The sequence below is a fragment of the Hevea brasiliensis genome, chromosome 2, assembly GCF_030052815.1.
Source record: "Hevea brasiliensis isolate MT/VB/25A 57/8 chromosome 2, ASM3005281v1, whole genome shotgun sequence".
Lineage (NCBI taxonomy): Eukaryota > Viridiplantae > Streptophyta > Magnoliopsida > Malpighiales > Euphorbiaceae > Hevea > Hevea brasiliensis.
The window spans coordinates 8584313-8606251 of NC_079494.1; the positions used below are offsets into that span (position 1 = coordinate 8584313).

Consider the following 21939-nt stretch of genomic DNA (forward strand, 5'->3'; position numbering starts at 1 on the left):
GCTTCTTAAAATTGATGATCTGTTTGTAAGGTTCCCCTCTTGGTGTGGTGGACTGCTGCTATTGTGGAGGGTGGACCATATACTGCGCCATCATGTCAATGGTCCTCTGCAACCCAGTTAGAGTAGCTGCCATGGGGTCCATGGGACCCTGTGCCATAAACGATCGATCTCGACCGTGGCACCGCTCTTCTACTTGAGCACTCTAGGCCTCCTACCCCGCCTCCTGGGCAGGCACTCATCTGCCGACACCTCGTCAGCACATCCGTTCTCGTGCAAGGCAGCTCTCCTGCTTCTACGCATTTTCCTGAAATTCAGCAGCATTAGCCCACAAAATTCAAAACAACAGGTTACACAGCTTTATAGACTCATATTTACACACAATATATGAAGCAGAAACTAGAAGCAAATATGACAATGCACCTATTTTCCGCATGTGACTCCTAGTAGACTCTTCCCAACATTTAGACAATTTTTCCCTATGAATCTGGAGCCTAAGTTCTGATACCACAATTGTCACGACCCAACCTATGGGCCGGACCGGCACTAGGACCTGGGCCAGCCTAAAGCCCCCAAGGCCCGTAGTAAGCCTAACTATTCATTAACCCAACTCTAAGGCCCATTTGGGCCCAATTTCAAGAATTCAACCGAACAAAGTCCGGCCACAAAATGGACCTTTCAACGGGGAGTTTTTGACTCACCCGACCTGTAAACAAAATAAATACTCAATTGGGGAGCTCAGCTCACCCTCCACATACTCATATCAACATAAAAATAAATGGGAGCTCAGCTCCCTCATCCAGTCCATCAAACATGCATGTGATAATAATTTTACAGGTCCAAAATAATAATTTATATTACAGACCCAAATCAATTAAATATTTCTAACACATGCGAAAATTCTAGATGTTTACAGAATTACACAAACATGAATAGACGACCTGCGAGGAATAAAAGCAGGTTAACCACAATAAAATCCTCCTGTAGCCTGAAAAAATATTGAACAGGAGTGAGCGTTCGACTCAGAGAGTAAAATATCAATTTTAACCATAAGCTCTATAACTATCTAAAACTAATGCACATTGTAGAGTGAAATGCAACATCAACAATATTTTCACATCATAGCAGCGAAAAGGTAATTTGGAGCACTCACACACCCAGTAATATCAATCATAATATATGGGAGCTGATCCCCTATACAGCTCTCTTAAATCCAACCTGTGCCAGCGAAGAACTCAGCTCGGACTTCTACTTAATAACCAAATTGGGGTCCCAGCGAAGAACTCAAGCCGTGTCTACCCCGAAGGACCGGGTCCCAGCGAAGATCTCAAGCCGTGTCTATCCGTCCTATCCATAGTCCACACCACATCACACGCACGCTAACGCACGCACACTGCTCCAAATTACCACAACAACATACATGGCACTTTCACAGTTATGAATGCAACATAAATTGTGCCTAGAGTTTATCTACATAGATATATGCATATAAGTGATGCATGGACATGCTTGAACATATAATAATATTGAAATTACAATTAAAATTAATATTTTACTCACAGACTTGACAACGGTCACTGTGGCGGCTGAGCGGAGGAAGAAGGCTGTCCCGGCTCACCTGATAATTACATTACAATTATTTAATATAATTGACTCAATACAAATCAAGAAAAGACCAAATACGTCCTAAGTCGTGCCGAAAATTCGGCAGAGTCTCCCCTATACCTAGGACCTACCCAACCTGCAAAAGGGCTCAAAACACACTTCTATATTCACAATCCATATGTCCACAACTCAATCACATCACACAGCCCCTCTTGGGCCCATCAAATCAGTCATCATCACAATATGTAAAATTTCAATTTAGTCCTTATAATTGATCATTTTTGCCAAAAACTGCCTAAATAAGCTCTAAAAATTCTAAAACTTTGCCCCGCGGTTCTTAGCAATATTACTAGACTATTGCAAAAAGAATCATAATTTTCTGAGCTACCACGAATATTTTATAAATTTTTAATCCTATTTAAGCATTAAAAAATTACGAAAAAACAAGGTTCGGGTTTACCTTTGCCGATTCCGACTTCGGGAACGCGCTCGGGATGTCTGACAATGGTGGGGTAGCCAAAACCTCGATCCAATTCGGAGATTTTTTCGATAGCAGGTCTGTCTGGCCGGAAATTCACAGACCTAGACAACTGTCGAATTTCCGCGAATTGAGGATACCTACACGAAGCCCACAACACGGGGGTTAGTATAAAATTTTTACGAAATTTTCTAAGCTCATTTAATTCTCAGAAAAACACTGCGAAGTTCAGTGGGACCCACCGAAAAACGGTGTCAGAAAATTTTGAAATTTATATCCCCACAAAGCTCTCGACGAGTGGAGCGCTCTGGCACTCTCGGTTTTCTCCTGAGGTTTACGGTTTGTGAGAAATCTAGCCCAAAAGTCAAAATGGGTTAAAACTTCCCGGGCAAAAATTAGACAAACCGCTAAATGGATTTTGGTGTTCTTGGTGTCTATGGAATGCTCTTGACGAGTAGATGGATTTAGACACAAGACCCGGTCCGATTGGTGGCCGGATCGGCCAAATTTCGGTCGGGAAGACGAAGGGTAGCTCGTGCGCGTCGCGTCACTTCGGGCGCCTTTTTCCGGCGTTCAGCGGCGGCGAAATGGGTACTGGGACGGCGCAAGTCGGGTGGCAGGGGAGGTGGCGGCGCGGCAAGGGGAGGAGGGAGGAGAGAGAAAACGGGAGAGGAAGAGAGGAGGGTCGGGACGCGCGCGGGGAGAAGAAGGAAGAAAAAGAAAAGGCCGGTCCGATTCGATCGGTCCGATCCGGTCCGGTTCGATTCGGCCGGTTCGATTCAGGATACAAAATTTTAAATTTTTACTCTGCCTTGGGACCGAAAACGAGGTCCAAAAATTTCGAAAAAATTCTAGAAAACTCAGAAAAATTTGTAGACTCCAAATATATTTTTAGTTTTGCCACGTGGTCTTTAAATAAATTTTTAAAAATTATCAAAGTTTACATTTTCAGAAAATCGAACGCAATTTTTAAAATCCGAAAAATCTCAAATAATTTCTTAAAATTTAAATAAAATTAAAATATCAATAATACTCATAAAATAATAAATTTAAAATTTTGGGGTGTTACATGGGGAAAAGCATATGTTAATTTTGAGATAATATAATAAAGGAAAAATTAATTATCCTTTTTTAAATTATAATTTTTCAAGTGTGTTGGGATGTAAAATTTGTTTGTTAGTCCCAGATTAAGATTATCCTCTTACTTAACTTAAGGCAAACACTCCCAATCATTCATTCCCTTAATCATCTTGTCTGCAATAACAGTCACAAAATGAGCTCTTTAGATGGTTTTTCCTCATAATAAAAGGGTATTTTTGCTTTATTTTCTTCAATCATTTAATATTAAATTTTAATTTAATTAGAAGAGCCATGATAGAGTACCCATAAAAATTATTCTATTTAAATCCAAACCTAATTAATATTTTCAAAATTCAAACACATTTCAAATTCGATTAAAATTTATTCTCAACTATTACATAAAGTCAGTCCTATTTATTTTTTTATATTTTAAGTAATATACATAAATTTTTTTTTATTAATAATTTATATTTTAAAAATTTAATAATTTCATAAAATATTTAAATTATATTTTATTTAAAATAAAATATATAAAATTATTATAAAAATATATATTTTATATTTAATTAAATATTTATATAAATGAGTTCAAGTAACGAATACATAACATATAAAATCTAAACTTGAATCCATAATGGGTATTATTTTTCTAATTTGAACTCGTCTCAAACTGAATTATATTCTATTAAAACCCATCATTTTAGGATTCAGTCAAATTAGATATCCACAAAAACTCAACTTGTTGTATTGAATTTTGCTTGACTATCTATGGCTTTATTGGGTGTGCTCAGGTAAAAGTTTTGCATAAATGCACTGTCATGCTATCAAGTATTTTAATTGAGGAAAATTTTTGTCTAAACTCAGTTCATCATAGATTCAAGATACAATCATGTGGAATCTATATATTTAATAAATAGATCTCACTATAAATCTTGTGTCTTAAATTCATAATAAATCAGGTTTAGACCAAAAAAATTCTTTAATTTAAATTATTTTCTTTTTAAGAAGTGGAATAGAATGAGTTGGTTAAAGCATAATGGTCATGCATTTGTAATGTATTATATGTCTCATAATAAGTCTCATTGTTCATGTAAAGGGGGTACTTTATCTTGGATATATTATCTTGATAAAAGTCTATTAAGCTCTTCCCCCTTTGGCTCCACTGCCATCTTTGCCTTTACAAAATCACTTTTGTCATTAGCCAAACTTAACCTTTTTCAAGTCATGATTAACTAAGTCATGTTTTAATATATATTGTAATGCAACATTCAAACTTAATTTGGTTTTTGTTATCATTACCCTCTTGCTTGAATTGTGGTAATTATCTTCAAAATTATGATAATATATACCCTTTCTTTTTCCTCCAACTACTACTAAACAGGATGATTATTTACTAATTGATGGTTGCTTTTATTATGTTTTGTTTTTATTAATTGAATTGGAGTTGAATGATAACCAATTAAGTACTCTATTTTGATGTGTAGTGTGTGCTTCTATGGATAAGTTAAATTTGTTTTTAATATTAAGTAGGTGCCAGTCACCATATACATATTATACTAGTCCTGGCACCAAAGATAATGTCAACAAACATTATTAAACATTTATGTTTATTTTATAAGCCCTGCTAGTATAATCACATTATTGTTCTATATTGATTTGAAATAAAATATTTGTCTTATATATAAAATTTTGATAAATCTCTTTACTTTAAGCTAGCTTTTAGAATAGAGTTAGACTTGATTCATTTTTCTTTACATGGTATCAAAATCTACTCTACTTCAATGTTAGACCATTTGCAGATGTGTTATCCTACATTGATTTGAAATAAAGTGTTTATACTATATATAAGATTTCAATAAACCTCCTCCATTGAATTAACTTTTTGAGTATAGGTGGGCTCTGAGAATGTTTTGGAGAGAAAATGAGTTAAGTTGTTTATGAAATCTGTTAGAGAAAGTCAATAAATAGTTGACTCATCCTTGTATATAATCATTCTAAATCAAATGCATAAATTAATCTCTTCTCTCTCTAATCCTCTCTTCTCTACTTTCTTTCTCTTTCTTAAACTCTTAATGCTGTTGAGAAACCCAAAATTAGGGTTTCTACTAACAATTATTTTTCTACATGCCATATTCTTATGTTTTGGAGGTTTAATTTCATGATACAATATCAGAGTTTTTTTTTTTTTTTTAATTAGAAGATTTAAAATTCAAATGTTAAAGTGAATTTACATTTATTCATGTTCTAAATTTAATTAAAAAATATATAATCATTCTATTGTTAAAATTAAATCAACCTATTCAATCTAATGCTTCACACCCCATATATATATATATATATATATATATATATATATATATATATATATATATACATTCACACCCAATACTCTTAATTATGTTTTAATTGCAACTATACCTTTGAAATTTTAAATTATATGGAAAATAACCTCATTTTAAGAAATGAATCAGCTTGTTCTATTTAGAAAAATAATTTAATAATACAAATTAACTTATTAAAATGGTGTCTCAGTAGAATAATGTCCTTCATAGCTGTCATACGTTTTTCCTTAGTTTTTTTATGTTCCTTTGGACCATTACATTGTTGTCGCCAATTAACCCCCCTGCAAAATAAAATTTTATTCTCTTGATGGACTCACATTTAAAACTTTATAATTATATAAAAAAAAAATTAATTATGACATATTAAAAATTATGATGACTTAATTAATAATTATTGAGTGCAATAGTAAGGTCCACTATGTTTTTAAGAAGAGAATTTAGATTCGATTATTAGAGAATGCATTATTGAGAGTGACAGTTATAAACTCTGAAAAAAATTAATCTTTTATGAATAATTTATCGTACTCAATGAAAAATTCATTGATAAAAAGTATAAAAGTGAGAGATCGGGAGTGAATCTCAAGAACTGTATCATGTAAAAGTGGGAATAAGACACCCCAATTGCACTATATAAAAGTTGGAGATATCAACAAAAGAGAGAGAGAGAGAGGTAATTATCACACACGATCACTCAATTTTATAAGTATTTTTATAAAAATTATTGAATTATAATTTTTTTTTATAAAATTTATTTAACTTTAATTTAATTTCACAAAAGTTTAAAGGTTTTCAAGTTAACTTGCAAATTTATTAATTTTTTATAAATAAAATTACTTAACTAGTAGTTGCTAGTAGATAGCTAAATGAATTTTATGCATCTTATTTTAATTTTTTTAAATAAATTAATAAAATAAGATAATTTTATTTATAAAAAAATTGACAGGTCAATAAATTAATTTGAAAATCTTTAATCTTTAGTGACGATAATTTTTATGAAATTAAATTTAAATTTAATAAGTTTTATAAAAGAAATTAAAATTTAATAATTTTTATAAAAACATACATAAAATTTAGTAATCACATGTGATATTTACCTCGATAAGAGACAAGCCTAAAAGATGAGTGTTTGGAGGACAAGGTTATCTCATGTCGGTATTTTTACACATATGTAAATGTAATTATTATTTAAAAAAAAAACTGCAAGGTAGTTGTAAAATATATCATGTTACTAATTTTGATAATATTTAATATAAAATAATTAATTTATAGAAAGTTACTAATTACATAATACATATTTAATATTTATTGATTAATTAGTATTAATAATATATTAATTAAATCCGGATTCGATAGGCTTAAATAATTAATCCTTATTGCTTTCATAACTTCAAATATCATACCAAATTTAAAAACCTTGCTAGAAAAGACAAATTTTGCATGTGCATGAATTTTCTTTCTAACAATGCCGAGAAAAGAAAATAAAAACTCTTTGAGGTATTAAAAAAAAAAAAAAACTCAATTGGCCTTTCTTTTCAAAAGATCAAATGCACTCTTTCTATAAAGATTAAATTTTTATACGTTAAAGATGAATGTTGGGTTTGAAAATCTTGGATTCATCGGGTAATTTTTATATTTCGTCTTTAAATTTTATTTTATTTCATAATTTTAAGTTTTACTTAAAAATTTTTAAATTTTAATTTTATTTTATAAAAAATCTTTTTAACTCGTCACAACATATTTTTTAGATTAAAAAATTCATTTAAGTTACTATATAATATTTATAAATATAGCTTTAATACTTTCTAATGAAGAGTAAATTCTACTTCTTTACATAGAGAAGGTCATTGTGATGACATTAATATTTTTGTGATAAATTTAAATAATTTTATTATTTTTCTTAGTGTGTAAAGGAAAGAGATAAAAAAAAGTAATTTTCTTATTTTTTTAACTTATAAATATACTATAATAATTGGAGAGATTTTAAAACAAAATTAAAATTTAAAAATTTTTTGCTAACAAATTAAAATTACAGGATGAAAATAAAATATAAAGTAAAATTTAAAAATATGCTATAAAAATTACCCCGAATTCAACATATGTATGCAGGGTTGCATTATTTGGTTATAATCGAATAACTGAATCGAATCGAATCAATGAAATTTGATTATTTTTATAAGAGTAAATTCGGTTTGGTTCAGTTTTTTATTGGTAATAATAAAGATTTTTTATTATCGATTCGGTTACCTTTGATTTGGTAATCGAACTAATCGAAATAATCGAATTTTAATTAATTAATATATTAATTATAATTTTATTAATATTATATTATTTATAATTATTATTTTTATGACTATAATAGTATTTAACTTATAATTATTATCTTATTAATATTAAATTATATTTATTATTTTTTATAAATAAAAAAGAATATAAATATATTTTTATTAATAATTTATTAAATAATTAATAATATATATATATTTGGTTAGTTCTATTACAACTGATAACTGATCGAATATTTTTTATTTCAATTAATTTCAATTTTCTCTTAATTTCAATTCATTTTTTATAACTAATTAATAATTTAATTAATTAAAAATTTAATTTGATCACTTAACTGAATGCTCACCCCCTAGAAGTATGGAATTAATTTTGACGCCTTAAAAAATGCCTTTTGATCTATTTTATCTCTGAATGAATTTGCATACATTTTAGTATCATTGAAAAAGTTAACAAGCATTGGATTTAAGTAACTGTCAATCGACAAATAGCGACCAACACATACTGCAAAGAAAATCTTGTTCCTTTGTTTCCCTTTCTCTGCTTTTTACCCTTTTAACTTTCTTGACGGTCTCCGTCTCAACCGGCATTCAAACTGTCCCAACGTCTCTTAGCACGATGGGTAAATGTCGCCAACTCAATTTAGAGTGTATAACAATAAAATATTTTAATTTTAATTTATAATATAAAATTTATTAATTTTTAATTTAAGTATTATGTAAAACTCCTTATAATCTTTAATAATTTACTTGTAAATTACTTATGTTGATGTAATATTTATCAAATTAAAAAATATTTATATTTTTATGGGTTAGTAATTTTGAATAAATAAGTTTTAGATTACTAATGCATTAGTATGTGCAATTTAAATCATGGAAGTTGTGGATAAAGGGAGAAACAAGAGAAAAATTAATTATAAAATATTATTTTTAATTAATTAAATTTTTGTTCTAATAATTGTTAAATTAACATAAAAATATAATTTTTAATCTGACAAATGCTATATTAACAAAAGTAATCAAGAGACCACAAAAGGTTCAAGAAAATTTCATGTTTAAAAATATAAGAAATATGTGTTATAAATTAAAGTTTAAGTGCTTTATTATTTGGAATAGCAATGAGATGGGTTAGGGGCAAGTTAGGAGTGAAAATTGCTCATTCTGTCCTCGCCCCATAGAAGTTCAGGGTCAAGCGATAAACTTCTCCGTCGAAAAGTGAGGCAGGATATAATTTTTTTTTTGGGGAGTTTTTTTTTAATTTTAATTTATTAGTATATAATATAATTTTATTTATTAAAAAATAAAACATAATTAAAAATATAAATTTTAAATATTATTTTAATAATATATTTATTTTTTATTAAAATTATATAAATTATTTAAAAAAATAATAATATATTACTAAAAATAACAAGTTACTCAGAATTTAGAGCAAGAAACAGGTGACAAATCGAGATCTTGATGAAATTGAGAAAAATTGATCTCGAAAACTTTTACCATCCTATTTATTGCTACATATTTAAAATTATGTACATATAATTTATTCCTCTAAAAATATCGAGATTAATAGGTATTAGAGCTTGTTTGATTTAACTGTGGAATACGGTTGATAACTGTTAGTTGATAGTTGTTATTGTTATTGTTAGCTGATAGTTGATAGCTGATAGCTGGTAGCTGATAATATCTGATTTATATTAGGTGTTTGGTAAAACTATATTTAGCTATTGCTGTTGATACGTAAAATGACTAATAAATGTATATATTATATAATTTATTTTATTATTAAAATAAATATAAAATTATAAATTTATTATATTATATTATTTATTTTATTATTAAATTAAATATATAATTATTAAATTAATATATTTTATAATTTACTATATTATTAAAATAAATATAAAATTATTAATCTATTATATTATATCATTTATTTTATAATTAAAATAAAAAAAAAATAAATTTTTTTAAAAAATAATTAAATAACTTTAAAAGTATAGATAATATAATAAAATAATTATTATTATTGATAAAGAAAAAAATTTATAATTGATTTTAAGTTTTTAGATATAAATAAATATTTTTATATTTTATATTATTAATAAAAATTATTTTAATAAAATTAAAATATATTAATTAAAATATTAAAATTATAAATAAAAAATATAAAAATATTAATTTTTAAATTAAACAAAATAAAATATAATCAAAATAAAAAATAAAATCAAATCAGTTATCAACCGATAAGAAATAATTTTAAAAATAGAATTAATATAAACTATAACCATATATATCTTATTCATTAATTATTAATTTTATTTTTTAAAATTTATTAAATATTTTAATTAATTTATTTAAATATTTATTAATTACCAATTACACTCAATAAAATAAATGAACCAAACACTCTTATGATTTGGATCTCTCTCTGCGTTCTAGAAGTGCTTAATAATGACTAATCCACTCTCTCTCCCTTGAAAATTATAGCTCTCTGTTCTCATTGATTAATTTAATGATGGATGTAAAAGAAAAATGTTAATGCCAACTCTTAGAAAACGTCACCTTCTTTACCTTGTTTTACTGTTTGCATATACGCCCCCTTCCTGCCTTTCTTGAACCAGTCTTGGTCTACGCCACGCCTCTTTCCTTATTACCTCTTCCATTTTCCATATCCTCCTCTTTCTTTCTCTGCAAGAGGGAAAGAAAATTTTCCAAAAACCACTCCGGAAAATCCCAAATAAAGATACGAGAAAGATAATCACAAGGTGCAGGAGAACTTGATTTCTTGAAGGAAGAATGCTTGAATGGGAACATCTTCTGTTGGTGGCTCTGTCTATTATAGCTCTTGTAATCATTTTTATTGTGTTGATTCGGAGATGCTCTTGTTTCGGAAAAGGGAAAGGCGTTGTTAACGCGACGACAACTAGAACACAGAGCTTGCAGGATGGGATTGCGAAGCTTCATCAAGGAAGTCTTCGTCATCAGCTTGAATTAGACGGCAAAAGAAGAGGAAATTATTATGTCTTTCGACGTGGGGTTTCAGCCAGACCTTTGTTCAGTTGGGCTGATCATCCGTCGCTTATTACAGACGCAGTTGAAAATGGGTGGTCTAGATTTGGTTTTACAGGTTATATGTCGTCTCCATCCACACGATCATCCCTGTTGGGTTTCTGCGCAGTTGGTGATAATGTAAAAGAAGGGGAGACGGAGATAAGCTGGGAAGTTTGTCAAGGATCAGCTGATTTCATGCAAAAGATAAGATTAAATTCTGGGATAAAGAAGGTTAATGTAAGTAATCCTTCTATGTTTGCTGCATCTGTAATTAGAACTGCTTTGCCTCTACCAGGGCCTCCCTTAGGGAATTCAGCTTTTCCTCAAGAGGCCTACTTTGAGATCACAATTTTGTATTCTCAAGGTAAGGATCATGACGAGTCCATCACCAAGGTTAAGGAAGGCGAGAAGACTAAACTTATCCAAGAAAATTCTAACCCAAAACTGAATTCAGAATCTTTAGTACATGTTAGTAGCAGTCATCGATTCAACAAGATTGAAGAATTGAAGCTCGCTGGTAAAGATGATGGCAAGGATGAAGCAGTTATGTTATCTTTAGGGCTCACTACAGGAGGCTTTCTTCCTCTGAAACATCCTGGAAGCTATCCAGGATCCATAGGATTCAACTCCAATGGCTCAGTCTACCTTGAAGGTAAAATTTCTGTTCTTTATGTTAACCCAGTTCCCAATTTGAAAAATGAAATAGCATTTGATATAACAAGTTTCCATGTTATGAATCAAGTTCTTCCTAGCATAAATGAGGAACAATAGCTTCTTGTGAATTTGTGAAATGTAGCATCCAGATTAATTTGCTTCTGTGCAGTGGCACTAGAAAGTGGACAACCCACTAATAAATAATTCTCCAACCTAAGTTATCTCAAATACTAGTGAAAAGTTAATGACATATGGTCCACTATATGACTTAAATCATTAATTATAGAATGGAGAAGTATTGTTTCTTTAAACTAAAACCATTAATCGTGGCATGCTTCACTGTTTTTGGAGTAGGTATCAAGCAGTTGACCGAATAAATGATGTAGGTGGGATAAATAAAACAGAATCATGTAACTAGCAGGCCAAATTGTAGCAGTTTAATGCATTTTCAAGTAATTATAACACATGAGTATTCTGTTACAGGGATGAAATTGGTGTTTGAATCAGAGAAAGGAGAATGGGCAAGAAGAGATAAAGTAATTGGTTGTGGATTTGATCCAAGGCAAAAGAAAGTGTTTTTCACATTAGATGCAGAACTGGTGCATGTAATTCATTGCAAGTCGGAGGAATTTGGGACACCATTGTACCCAACAATTGCAGCCAATAATGACATATTAGTTCTTGTTAATTTTGGACAAAGTGCTTTCAGTTATGCGCCTGCAAATGCTCAACGAACACCGAATCCTTGCTTCATTGGGCCTCTTGTAAATTCCTCTGCTTTGGGGTATGACGATAGCAAAGAACTCTTCTCAATGGGAAGGATAGACTCTCAGTGGCTTAATAGAAGTACAACTAAAGGTTCCCACAACAGCAATGGTACTAATAATAACCGGACAGTTGATTTCGATGAAGAATCTGAGGCTGATTTGTTTGAAATTGTCTTGGATGGTTCTGCTTCTGCAACTGGAAGATCTCCAAGCACAGTGTTGCGCTAACAATTTTCTGCAAAGGGTATCTACTGTTTCTGTTGGCTGAGTGCCATGGATTTGTCTTTTGCTATATAGTTAACATCAGAGAAATTCAACAGATAGAAACAGGTTTTGTGAGGGCCATTCTTTATTGATACATTTTCTCTACCAAAGAATACACAATCTTGTACAGCAAATGCTTCTGTTCATTCCAAGTTGTGGTCCTTTACTTTCACATGAAAATGTTAAAGTCTTGCTTCTTTTATTTTTTTTTTTCCTGAACAGAGCAGACAAACAAAAAGACCCAAAATATAATTGGATGATGGGAAGAAATTAAAGGCACAAAGATGAGAAACTTTTCCTTTTTTTTTTCTTTTTCTTTTTCTTTTTCTCTTTTTGTTTTGGGTTTTCAATTGATTTAATGATGTGATTACCTGTTCTCCCAAGGAAACAGCAATTACTTGTAAGTTTAAAATGTGTTTATATCTGGAAAAGGTCAAGGAAATGATCCATTATGCAGCATCAGCAGCAAAGAAAAATCTTTCATAGTTCATGTCATAGGTTACGCTTGACTAAAATTATAGTTAATCCAACCAAAAGGAGCATATCAATTCCAATTTCCAATCTCTACCTGCTGCGTGAAAGGAAAAGTATGCCAATAATTGGACACTGTGTTTGGGGACATGCACAAGGAAGGAAAGAAAATAAAACGGAAAATACTTAAAAATTAAAGAAAATAAAAGAGAGTGAAAATAAATAAATAAATATATATATTTATTTATTTATATAAAATTCATTACCAACTTAATACATAAATATATATAAAATTTATATATTTAATAAATAAATTTTAATATATATTTTAAATCTTCTTTTACCACTTTCCTTTGTCTCCAGTCTTACTTCAATCCAAACAGATGGTTAATTGTCAAAGCGGAGCCCAATCAGTCATGTCATCATCAATAAATATATTCCTGCACAACGACGCCAATTATACAAACCTGGTGCGGCCCCGCACCACCACCCCCCGCGGCGCCCCCCCCCCCCCCCCCCTTCTCCCCTTTCTTTTTTTTTTTGTGTTTTTTCTAGTTTCTTTCTAGAGAGAGAAACAAGAATTTGTGTCCTTTTATTTTTTATAAATTAGGTTCTAGAGAAACAATTCATTTTAATTTTTTGAAAAATTCAAATTCGAATTCTTACATATCGATATCCTATTTAAAAAATTAATTTAATAATAAAAAATTCACATATTATTCCATTCCACTACTTAGAAAAATTTAAACCAAAGTCCTTGTACCTATGGACCATGGCTTTCCAAATATTTTAAAAATTATAATTTCATTTATAAATTTTAATATTTTTTTAAAAATTACTATTTATCCTTGTTTACCTATAAATTTTAATATTTTCTTTTAAAAAAAATTTATTTGCCCTGCAATATTTGATCTTTGTTTTGATCTATTCACTTTTTTGTATATTCTATTCATATTTTTTTTATTATTTAATTTTAATTTCTTAAGATTTCATTTAATTTTCTTTTAATATTTATTTTTCACGTCTCTAAAAGCTAATTCCCATTTTAGTCTGAATTTAAACAAAACTTATATTTTAATATATAAAATTATTATTATCAAAAAAATTTTATTAAAATATCATTCTCCACCTGTACGTTAAAAAAATAACATATTTTTATATATGAGTAATGAAGCTGTGGATAGTGAAGTGAATTTTAATATATTAAATATATGAAAAATTTTAATTTATAAATCACATCATTTATAAAAATTTATTATTAAGAATCTAGAATAATTTATTAATTTTAATTAAACAAATCAACAATGGTTCCTTCCAGCGAAGGTCTAACGTCCCTTGGCTTAAGGCCATTTTTGTATCTGGTGCATAACAACTTGTAGGGTAGGACATCAGCTTTTTGTTTCTAGTAGCCATCCTTCGAGAGAATAATATAATTGTGCGGTTTGACTAGGGCTGAGTATTCAAAATGAATGGAATTGAATATTAAAATTGAATTAATAAAATTATTATATTTTAAAAATTTGAATTATTTTATTTGAATTCGATTCAATTTAAATTTATTAATTTTTAATTTTAGATAAATTTTTTAATTTATATTTAATTTTTAAGTTATTTAATTTGATTTTAATCTTGATTTAAATTTAATAATTATTAATAAATAAAATTAAACAATTTATATATAAAAGTACGTATAATTCATAAAATTTTTTAAAAAATAAATTAATTTAAAAATTAATAAAATAATTTAGTTTGGTTCGATTCAATTATTTTTTTCTCTAAAATCAAGTCAAACTGAAATAATTTAAATTTTTAAAAAATAAAAATGAATCGAATCGAATTATTTTAAAAATCACACTAAATTACAAAATTAAAACTCTTCCGTATGATTTATTTAATTCAAATCGAATAGTGCTCAACCCTATATTTGACTTACAATTATATTAGTGGCGGACACATACTTAGACCAACCAGATTTAGGATATCATTTTAATCCATGGATATATTGATTTTTTTTTCCTAAAAATAATTTTTATAAATTAGATCATAAGGAAACAATTCATTGAACTAATAATAAATTAATTTAATACTATCTAATCTAATTTAATTTAATAATTAAAAACATATTAATTACTTGAAAATTTTATATTTAAATTCTTACATCTCGATGTTCTATTTAAAAAATTAATTTAATAATAAACAATTCACATATTATTCTATTCCACTATTTAGAAAAACTTAAACCAAAATCCTTATGGAGTATGGCTTTCTAAATATTTTTAAAATTATAATTTTATTTATAAATTTTAATTTTTTTTTTCAAAAAAATTACTATTTCTCTTTTTAAGATTTTAAAGTTTAAAATTTTACCCATAAATATTAATATTTTCTTAAAAAAAATTATTTGCCATTCATTATTTCATCTTTGTTTTGACTTATGCAATTCTATGTAAATTTTATTCATATTTTTATATTATTTAATTTTAATCTCTTAATATTTTAATTTTTATATTTCATCAAAATTTCATTTAATTTTCTTTTAATATTTACTTTTCACGTCTCTAAAAACTAATTCCTATTTTAGTCCAAAATCTAAATATGAATTTATACAAAACTTATATATATATAAATTTATTATTGAGAATCTAGAATAATTTATTAATTTTAATTAAACAAATCAATAATGGTTCCTTGCAGCGAAGGTCTAACGTCCCTTGGCTCAAGGCCATTTTGTATCTGGTGCATAGCATCTTGTAGGGTAGGACATCAGCTTTTTGTTTCTAGTAGCTATCCTCTGTGAGAATAATATAATTGTGGGGTTTACCCACAATTATATTAGTGGCGGACACATACTTAGACCAACCAGATTTAGGAAATCATTTTACTCCATGGATATATTGATTTTTTTTTTCCTAAAAATAATTTATTAATCGGTTGATTCTCGGGCTGTCAAATGTCTAATAGATTTTGGTCTTGATTTATTTTTTTTAATTATTTTTATTGAATTTTCATGGACATAAATTAGAATTACAATTGGATGAGCATACTTATTTATTTGCATACTTATTTATATAATTTATCTCTATTTTTTAAATTTTATTTTATTTTATTGCTTTTTTTATATTCAATTTCCATTTGTTTAGTGTGTATGGTTATGGAGATTATAAACCAAATAAAAGCTTATATCAAACAATTAAAATTATATTAAATCAAAATTATAATTCAATTTTGGTATTGCTTTTTTTTTATATAAATTAAAATTAAAAATAAATTAAAATTATATAAAATCTTTATACTAAGCTGAAATTAAATTGAAAAATAATTTTACACATGTTTTGCTATTGCTTTTTTTATGCATTATATACTTTTAATACAATTATATATATATAATCTTTTATTTTTATTTTTTTAATAATTTTAGATATAAATACTGTCACGACCCAACCTATGGGCCGGACCGGCACTAGGACCTGGGTCAGTCTAAAGCCCCCAAGGCCCGTAGTAAGCCTAACTATTCACTTAACCTAACTCTAAGGCCCATTTGGGCCCAATTTCAAGAAATCAACCGGACAGAGTCCGACAATAAAATGGACCTACCAACGAGGAGTTTTTGACTCACCCAACCTGTAAACACAGTAAATACTCAATTGGGGAGCTCAGCTCAACCTCCACATACTCATATCATCATAAAAACATATGGGAGCTCAGCTCCCTCATCCAGTCCATCAAACATACATATCATTATATGTTTACAGGTCCAACATGATAATAATATTACAGATCAAAATCAAATAAATACTTCTAACACATGCGAAAATTCTAGGAGTTAATAAAATTACACAAACATTGATAAACCACCTGCGAGGGAAGAAAGCAGGTTAACCTCAAAAATATCCTCCTGTGGCCTGGAAAAATATTGAACAGGAGTGAGCGTTCGACTCAGAGAGTAAAATATCAATTTTAACCATAATCTCTATAACTATCTAAAACTAATGCACCCTGTATAGTGAAATGCAACATCAACAACATTTTTACATCATAACATCAAAAGGTAATTTGGAGCACTCACACACCTAGTGATATCAATCATAATATATGGGAGCTGATCCCCTATACAGCTCTCTTAAATCCAACCTGGTGCCAGTGAAGAACTCAAGCCAGACTTTCGCTTAATAAACCAAATCGGGGGTCCCAGCGAAGAACTCAAGCCGTGACTACCCCCCGAAGGATCGGGTCCCAGCGAAGATCTCAAGCCGTGACTACCTATCCTATCCATAGTCCACACCACATCACACGCACGCCAACGCACGCACACTGCTCCAAATTACCACAACAACATACATGGCACTTTCACAGTTATGAATGCAATATAAATCGTGCCTGAAGTTTATCTACATAGATATATGCATATAAGTGATGCATGGGCATGCTTGAACATATAATAATAGTGAAATTACAATTAAAATTAATATTTTACTCACAGACTTGACAACGGTCACTGTGGCGGCTGGGTGGAGGAAGAAGGCTGTCCCGGCTCACCTGACAATTACATTACAATTATTTAATACAAATGACTCAATACAATCAAGAAAAGACCAAATACGTCCTAAATCGTGCCGAAAATCCGGCAGAGTCTCCCATACACCTAGAACCTACCCAACCTGCAAAATGGCTCAAAACACACTTCTATATTCACAATCCATATATCCACAACTCAATCACATCACACAGCCCCTCCTGGGCCCATCAAATCAGTCATCCATCACAATATGTAAAATTTCAATTTAGTCCTTATAATTGATCATTTTCGCAAAAATTACCCAAACAAGCTCTAAAAATTCTAAAACTTTGCCCCGCGGTCCTTAGCAATATTACTAGGCTATTGCAAAAAGAATCATAATTTTCTGAGCTACCACGAATATTTTATGAATTTTTAATCCTATTTAAGCACTAGAAAATTATGAAAAAGTAAGGTTCGGGTTTACCTTTGCCGATTCCGACTTCGGGAACGCGCTCAGGATGTCTGACAATGAGTGGGTAGCCAAAACCTCGGTCCAATTCGGAGACTTTTCCGGTAACGAGTCTGTTTGGCCCGAAATTTGCAGACCCGGTAAACTGTCGAATTTCCGCGAATTGAGGATACCTACACGAAGCCCACAACACGGGGGTTAGTACATAAATTTTTCAGAATTTTCTAAGCTCATTTAATGCTCGGAAAAACACTGCGAAGTTCCGTGGGACCCACCATAAAACGGTGTCGAAAAAATTCGAAATTTATGTCGCCGTGAAACTCTCGACGAGTGGAGCGCTCTGGTACTCTCGGTTTTCTCGTGTGATTCACGATTTGCGAGAAATCTAGCTCGAAAGTCAAAATGGGCTAAAACTTTCCGAGCAAAAATTGGACAAACCGCTCGATGGATTTCGGCGTTCTTGGTGTCTATGGAAAGCTCTCGACGAGTAAATGATTTTAGACACAAGACCCGGTCCGATTGGTGGCCGGATCGGCCGGATTCTGGCCGGGAAGATGAACGGTCGCACGCGCGAGGGAGGGACTTTCGCGCGCGTTTTCCGGCCGTTTGGGGTGGCGGCCGGCGGGATACCGTGGCCACGGCGAAATGGGAGGCAGAGGAGGTGGCCGTGGCGGTCAGCGGAGGAGAGAGAAAACGGGAGAAAGAGAGAAGGAGGAGGAGACGCGCGCGGGAGGAAGAAAAAGGGGAGGGAGCTGGTCCGATTCGACCGGTCCGATCCGGTCCGGTTCGATTCGGCCGGTTAGATTCGAAATACAAAATTTTGAATTTTTACTTTGTCTCGGGACCGAAAACGAGGTCCAAAAATTTCGAAAAAATTCCAGAAAACTCAGAAAAATTCGTAGACTTCAAATATATTTTTAGTTTTGCTACGTGGTCTTTAAATTAATTTTTTAAAAATCATCAAAGTTTATATTTTCGAAAAATCGAACTCGATTTTTAAAATCCGAAAAATCTCAAAAAAATTTCTAAAATTTAAATAAAATTAAAATACCAAAAATGCTCATAAAATAATAAAATTTAAAATTTTGGGGTGTTACAAATACAGTAAATGAATCTATCATTCTTATAATAAATATACTATCGTATCATGTAATATGTTTAATCTTAAATTATATATGTATATTATAGAATTAAGAATTATATAATTAAGAAATAGTTAAAAGTTATATTAAAATATTATGAATTAACAATCAATTTTAAAATTTAAATATGATTAATATGAATTTCAATGGAAACAATTGAATAAAATTATTTTTAAAATTGAAATCCAAACAAAGACTGTAATGAGTTGAATTAAAATTCAAGTGTCAATAATCAAACCAAATCAAAATATCGAAGAACTAAACTGGAATCATTTCTAATTTTTAGACAAACCCTAAACTTAAATTTACATCACAAATCTCCTAGGTAGAATTATATAGATAATAGGGATTTATTTCAACTGTTGTTCTCATTTGAATTTGATGACAATAATTATGATGATGGAAGGTAATTCTTGTTCATGTTCTTCAAATTTTAGAGTTATTTCATTCTTATTCCTCAATTTTAATTGGCTAAATGTATTTTTTGACCACTCAATTTGTGTATTTTAAGCTATCATATCCCTAAAATTTTGAGAAGCCTATAATACCTTAGGTTTATAAATTTCATATTAATTACCTTTTTTTTTTTCTAAATATACATTAATATGCAATTAAAATTTTGAAGGTTGGCCTTGATTGCCACCCCTATTTAAATCAACACAACGAAACCCAAAAAAAAAAATTTAAAAATGTCTTAATCAAATGAAATCAAATAAAAAAATAACTTCATATAAACAAAAAACTAAATTGAAAGTGATTTTCTATCCTTAACCACAATAATGAAGCTTAAATGTGTTAATTCACTGATATGGGTCTCATTTTCATCATTTCAGTTGAGAAGATCTGCAAAATAAAGAAAGAATAGTTAGAAATTCACTGAGAAGATCACCGAAGATGACCCTTCGATGCTCAAGTTAGAATAGATAGTATTCGGACAGAGAAAGAATGAGAGGAGAAGGAACATTTTTTTCCCTCTTACGTGACACTATTGATAAAAAAAAAATGATGGGATCATACTTCTTAACATATTCTAGAAAATATTTTTAGTGGGATATGTTTATTAACTAAAAGATGTATATTTTAGGTTACTAGTTTTTTTATTTAATATGCTACATACATTATTTATACTTGTTATTAATATTTATAATTTAATTTTGATCACATGTAATTTTTTTAAATAATTTTTAATATTTTAATTAAAAAATAAAAAGTTCATTAAATATAAAATTTTTTAAAATTATAGTATTTTAAAACATTAAATTTTATAAAATTTTATAATGAAAATTAAAAACCATTTTGAACTAAAAACTTTATTTCATAATAATAACAAAATTAATTTTATCTCTACACAATTTCAATTATTCTCTTTATAATTTACTTATAAATATTAAATGTTAAATTTCATTCTTTAAATTAAAATAATAATAATAATAATTTAATTAATTTTATAAATACAAATATTTATTAAATTAAAAATTATAAAAATATTTATTAAATTAAAATTTTTTATATCTTTAATTAGATTATATTTTTATGGAAAGTTATCTGCTATAGTTAAATTTAATTATTAATATCTAATAAATAAATAAAAATATCAATTATAATAATATAATATTAATTTATAGAAATTATCAAACTGAAATAAAAATTCTAATATTGCTATAATTCTATGCCAATTTAAGCTTGGTAATATATACATAATTTATTTAATTTTTTTTATCATCAATGTGTTGTTTTAAATTCTAAACTTTAAAAATTTAAATTAGAAAAAAAATTAAATTATAATTATATTAGAATTATAACTATAATTATATTTATAGAATTATAATTTTACATGTAAATATTTTGCTTTTAATAATTTTCTTGCATAATTGTCAATCACAAATCAATTTGAGCAAACAAATATAATAATAATTAATATAAATAATTAATATTAAACAGTAAATAAATATAATAATTATTATTATAAATAATCAATAAACTTTTTATTATAATTAATGGTAAAAAGAACTTGAGTTTGTGAAAAAAAATTTAATAAAATGCTAATTTATTAAGTGATTGTTCATTAGAAAAAATAATATGACACATAGTAAATTAGAATTTAATATTTTTCTATACTTGGCTATGTACGTATGTTGTTGTAAATAAAATTTCAACTCTCATGTTTTTTGGAATAATAATTATGTATATATATTTATTATAATTTAGAATTATAGTGGTATTAGAATTGTTGAAAACTATTAGTAAAAAATTATAATAGCCAATCAATTTATCCATTTATTGTAATAATATTAAATTACTAGAGGTGCTCTAAACGTATATTTGTACTTGTAATTTATTTTTAATATATAATTTTTTATTAATTTTTATATATAATATAATATAATCATAATATATTATTTTTAATAGGAACTTAGATTCTTTTTTAGAGCTATGACTTAGATGATTATAATGTTAGTTTTTATATTATTATTATTATAAATTTATAATCGATGCATTAAAAATTTTATAAATAAAATTTTAAAATCTTAACTACAATTATAAATAATATAAATAAATACAATTAAGAATGTGAGATAGGATTTATAATGGGATTAGGAATTGAATTTATTTTTAACATTATAAATAAATACATAAGAATCATAATCGGAATTATATTAAAAATATAGGGATATTTTTGTCTATCCAATTTCCCCCAATCCTTCATCTATATCTATGCATAATACTTAATTATATATAGATATAATTATACACTTAGTTTACTCTTTTTTATAGATATAAAATCAAATATTAAATTTGTAATATATATATATATATATAAAATAAAAATTGTTATAACACT

The 21939-nt window shown here is 28.4% G+C and overlaps 1 protein-coding gene across 1 annotated transcript; it reads left to right on the forward strand.

Annotated features, from left to right (window-relative positions):
- Window positions 1-10373: 10373 nt before the first annotated feature.
- On the forward strand, window positions 10374-12719 carry LOC110651239 (uncharacterized). The gene is made up of 2 exons (XM_058133685.1): window positions 10374-11484; window positions 11970-12719. Exons 1-2 carry the CDS (start codon window positions 10578-10580, stop codon window positions 12479-12481), a joined length of 1419 nt encoding a protein of 472 aa, XP_057989668.1. The 5' UTR covers window positions 10374-10577; the 3' UTR covers window positions 12482-12719.
- Window positions 12720-21939: the final 9220 nt, after the last annotated feature.

Coding starts and splice junctions, on each gene's coding strand:
- LOC110651239 (XM_058133685.1), top strand. CDS start 10,578: ATGCTTGAATGGGAACATCTTCTGTTGGTGGCTCTGTCTATTATAGCT. Junction 11,485..11,969: donor TGGCTCAGTCTACCTTGAAG/GTAAAATTTCTG, acceptor ATTCTGTTACAG/GGATGAAATTGGTGTTTGAA.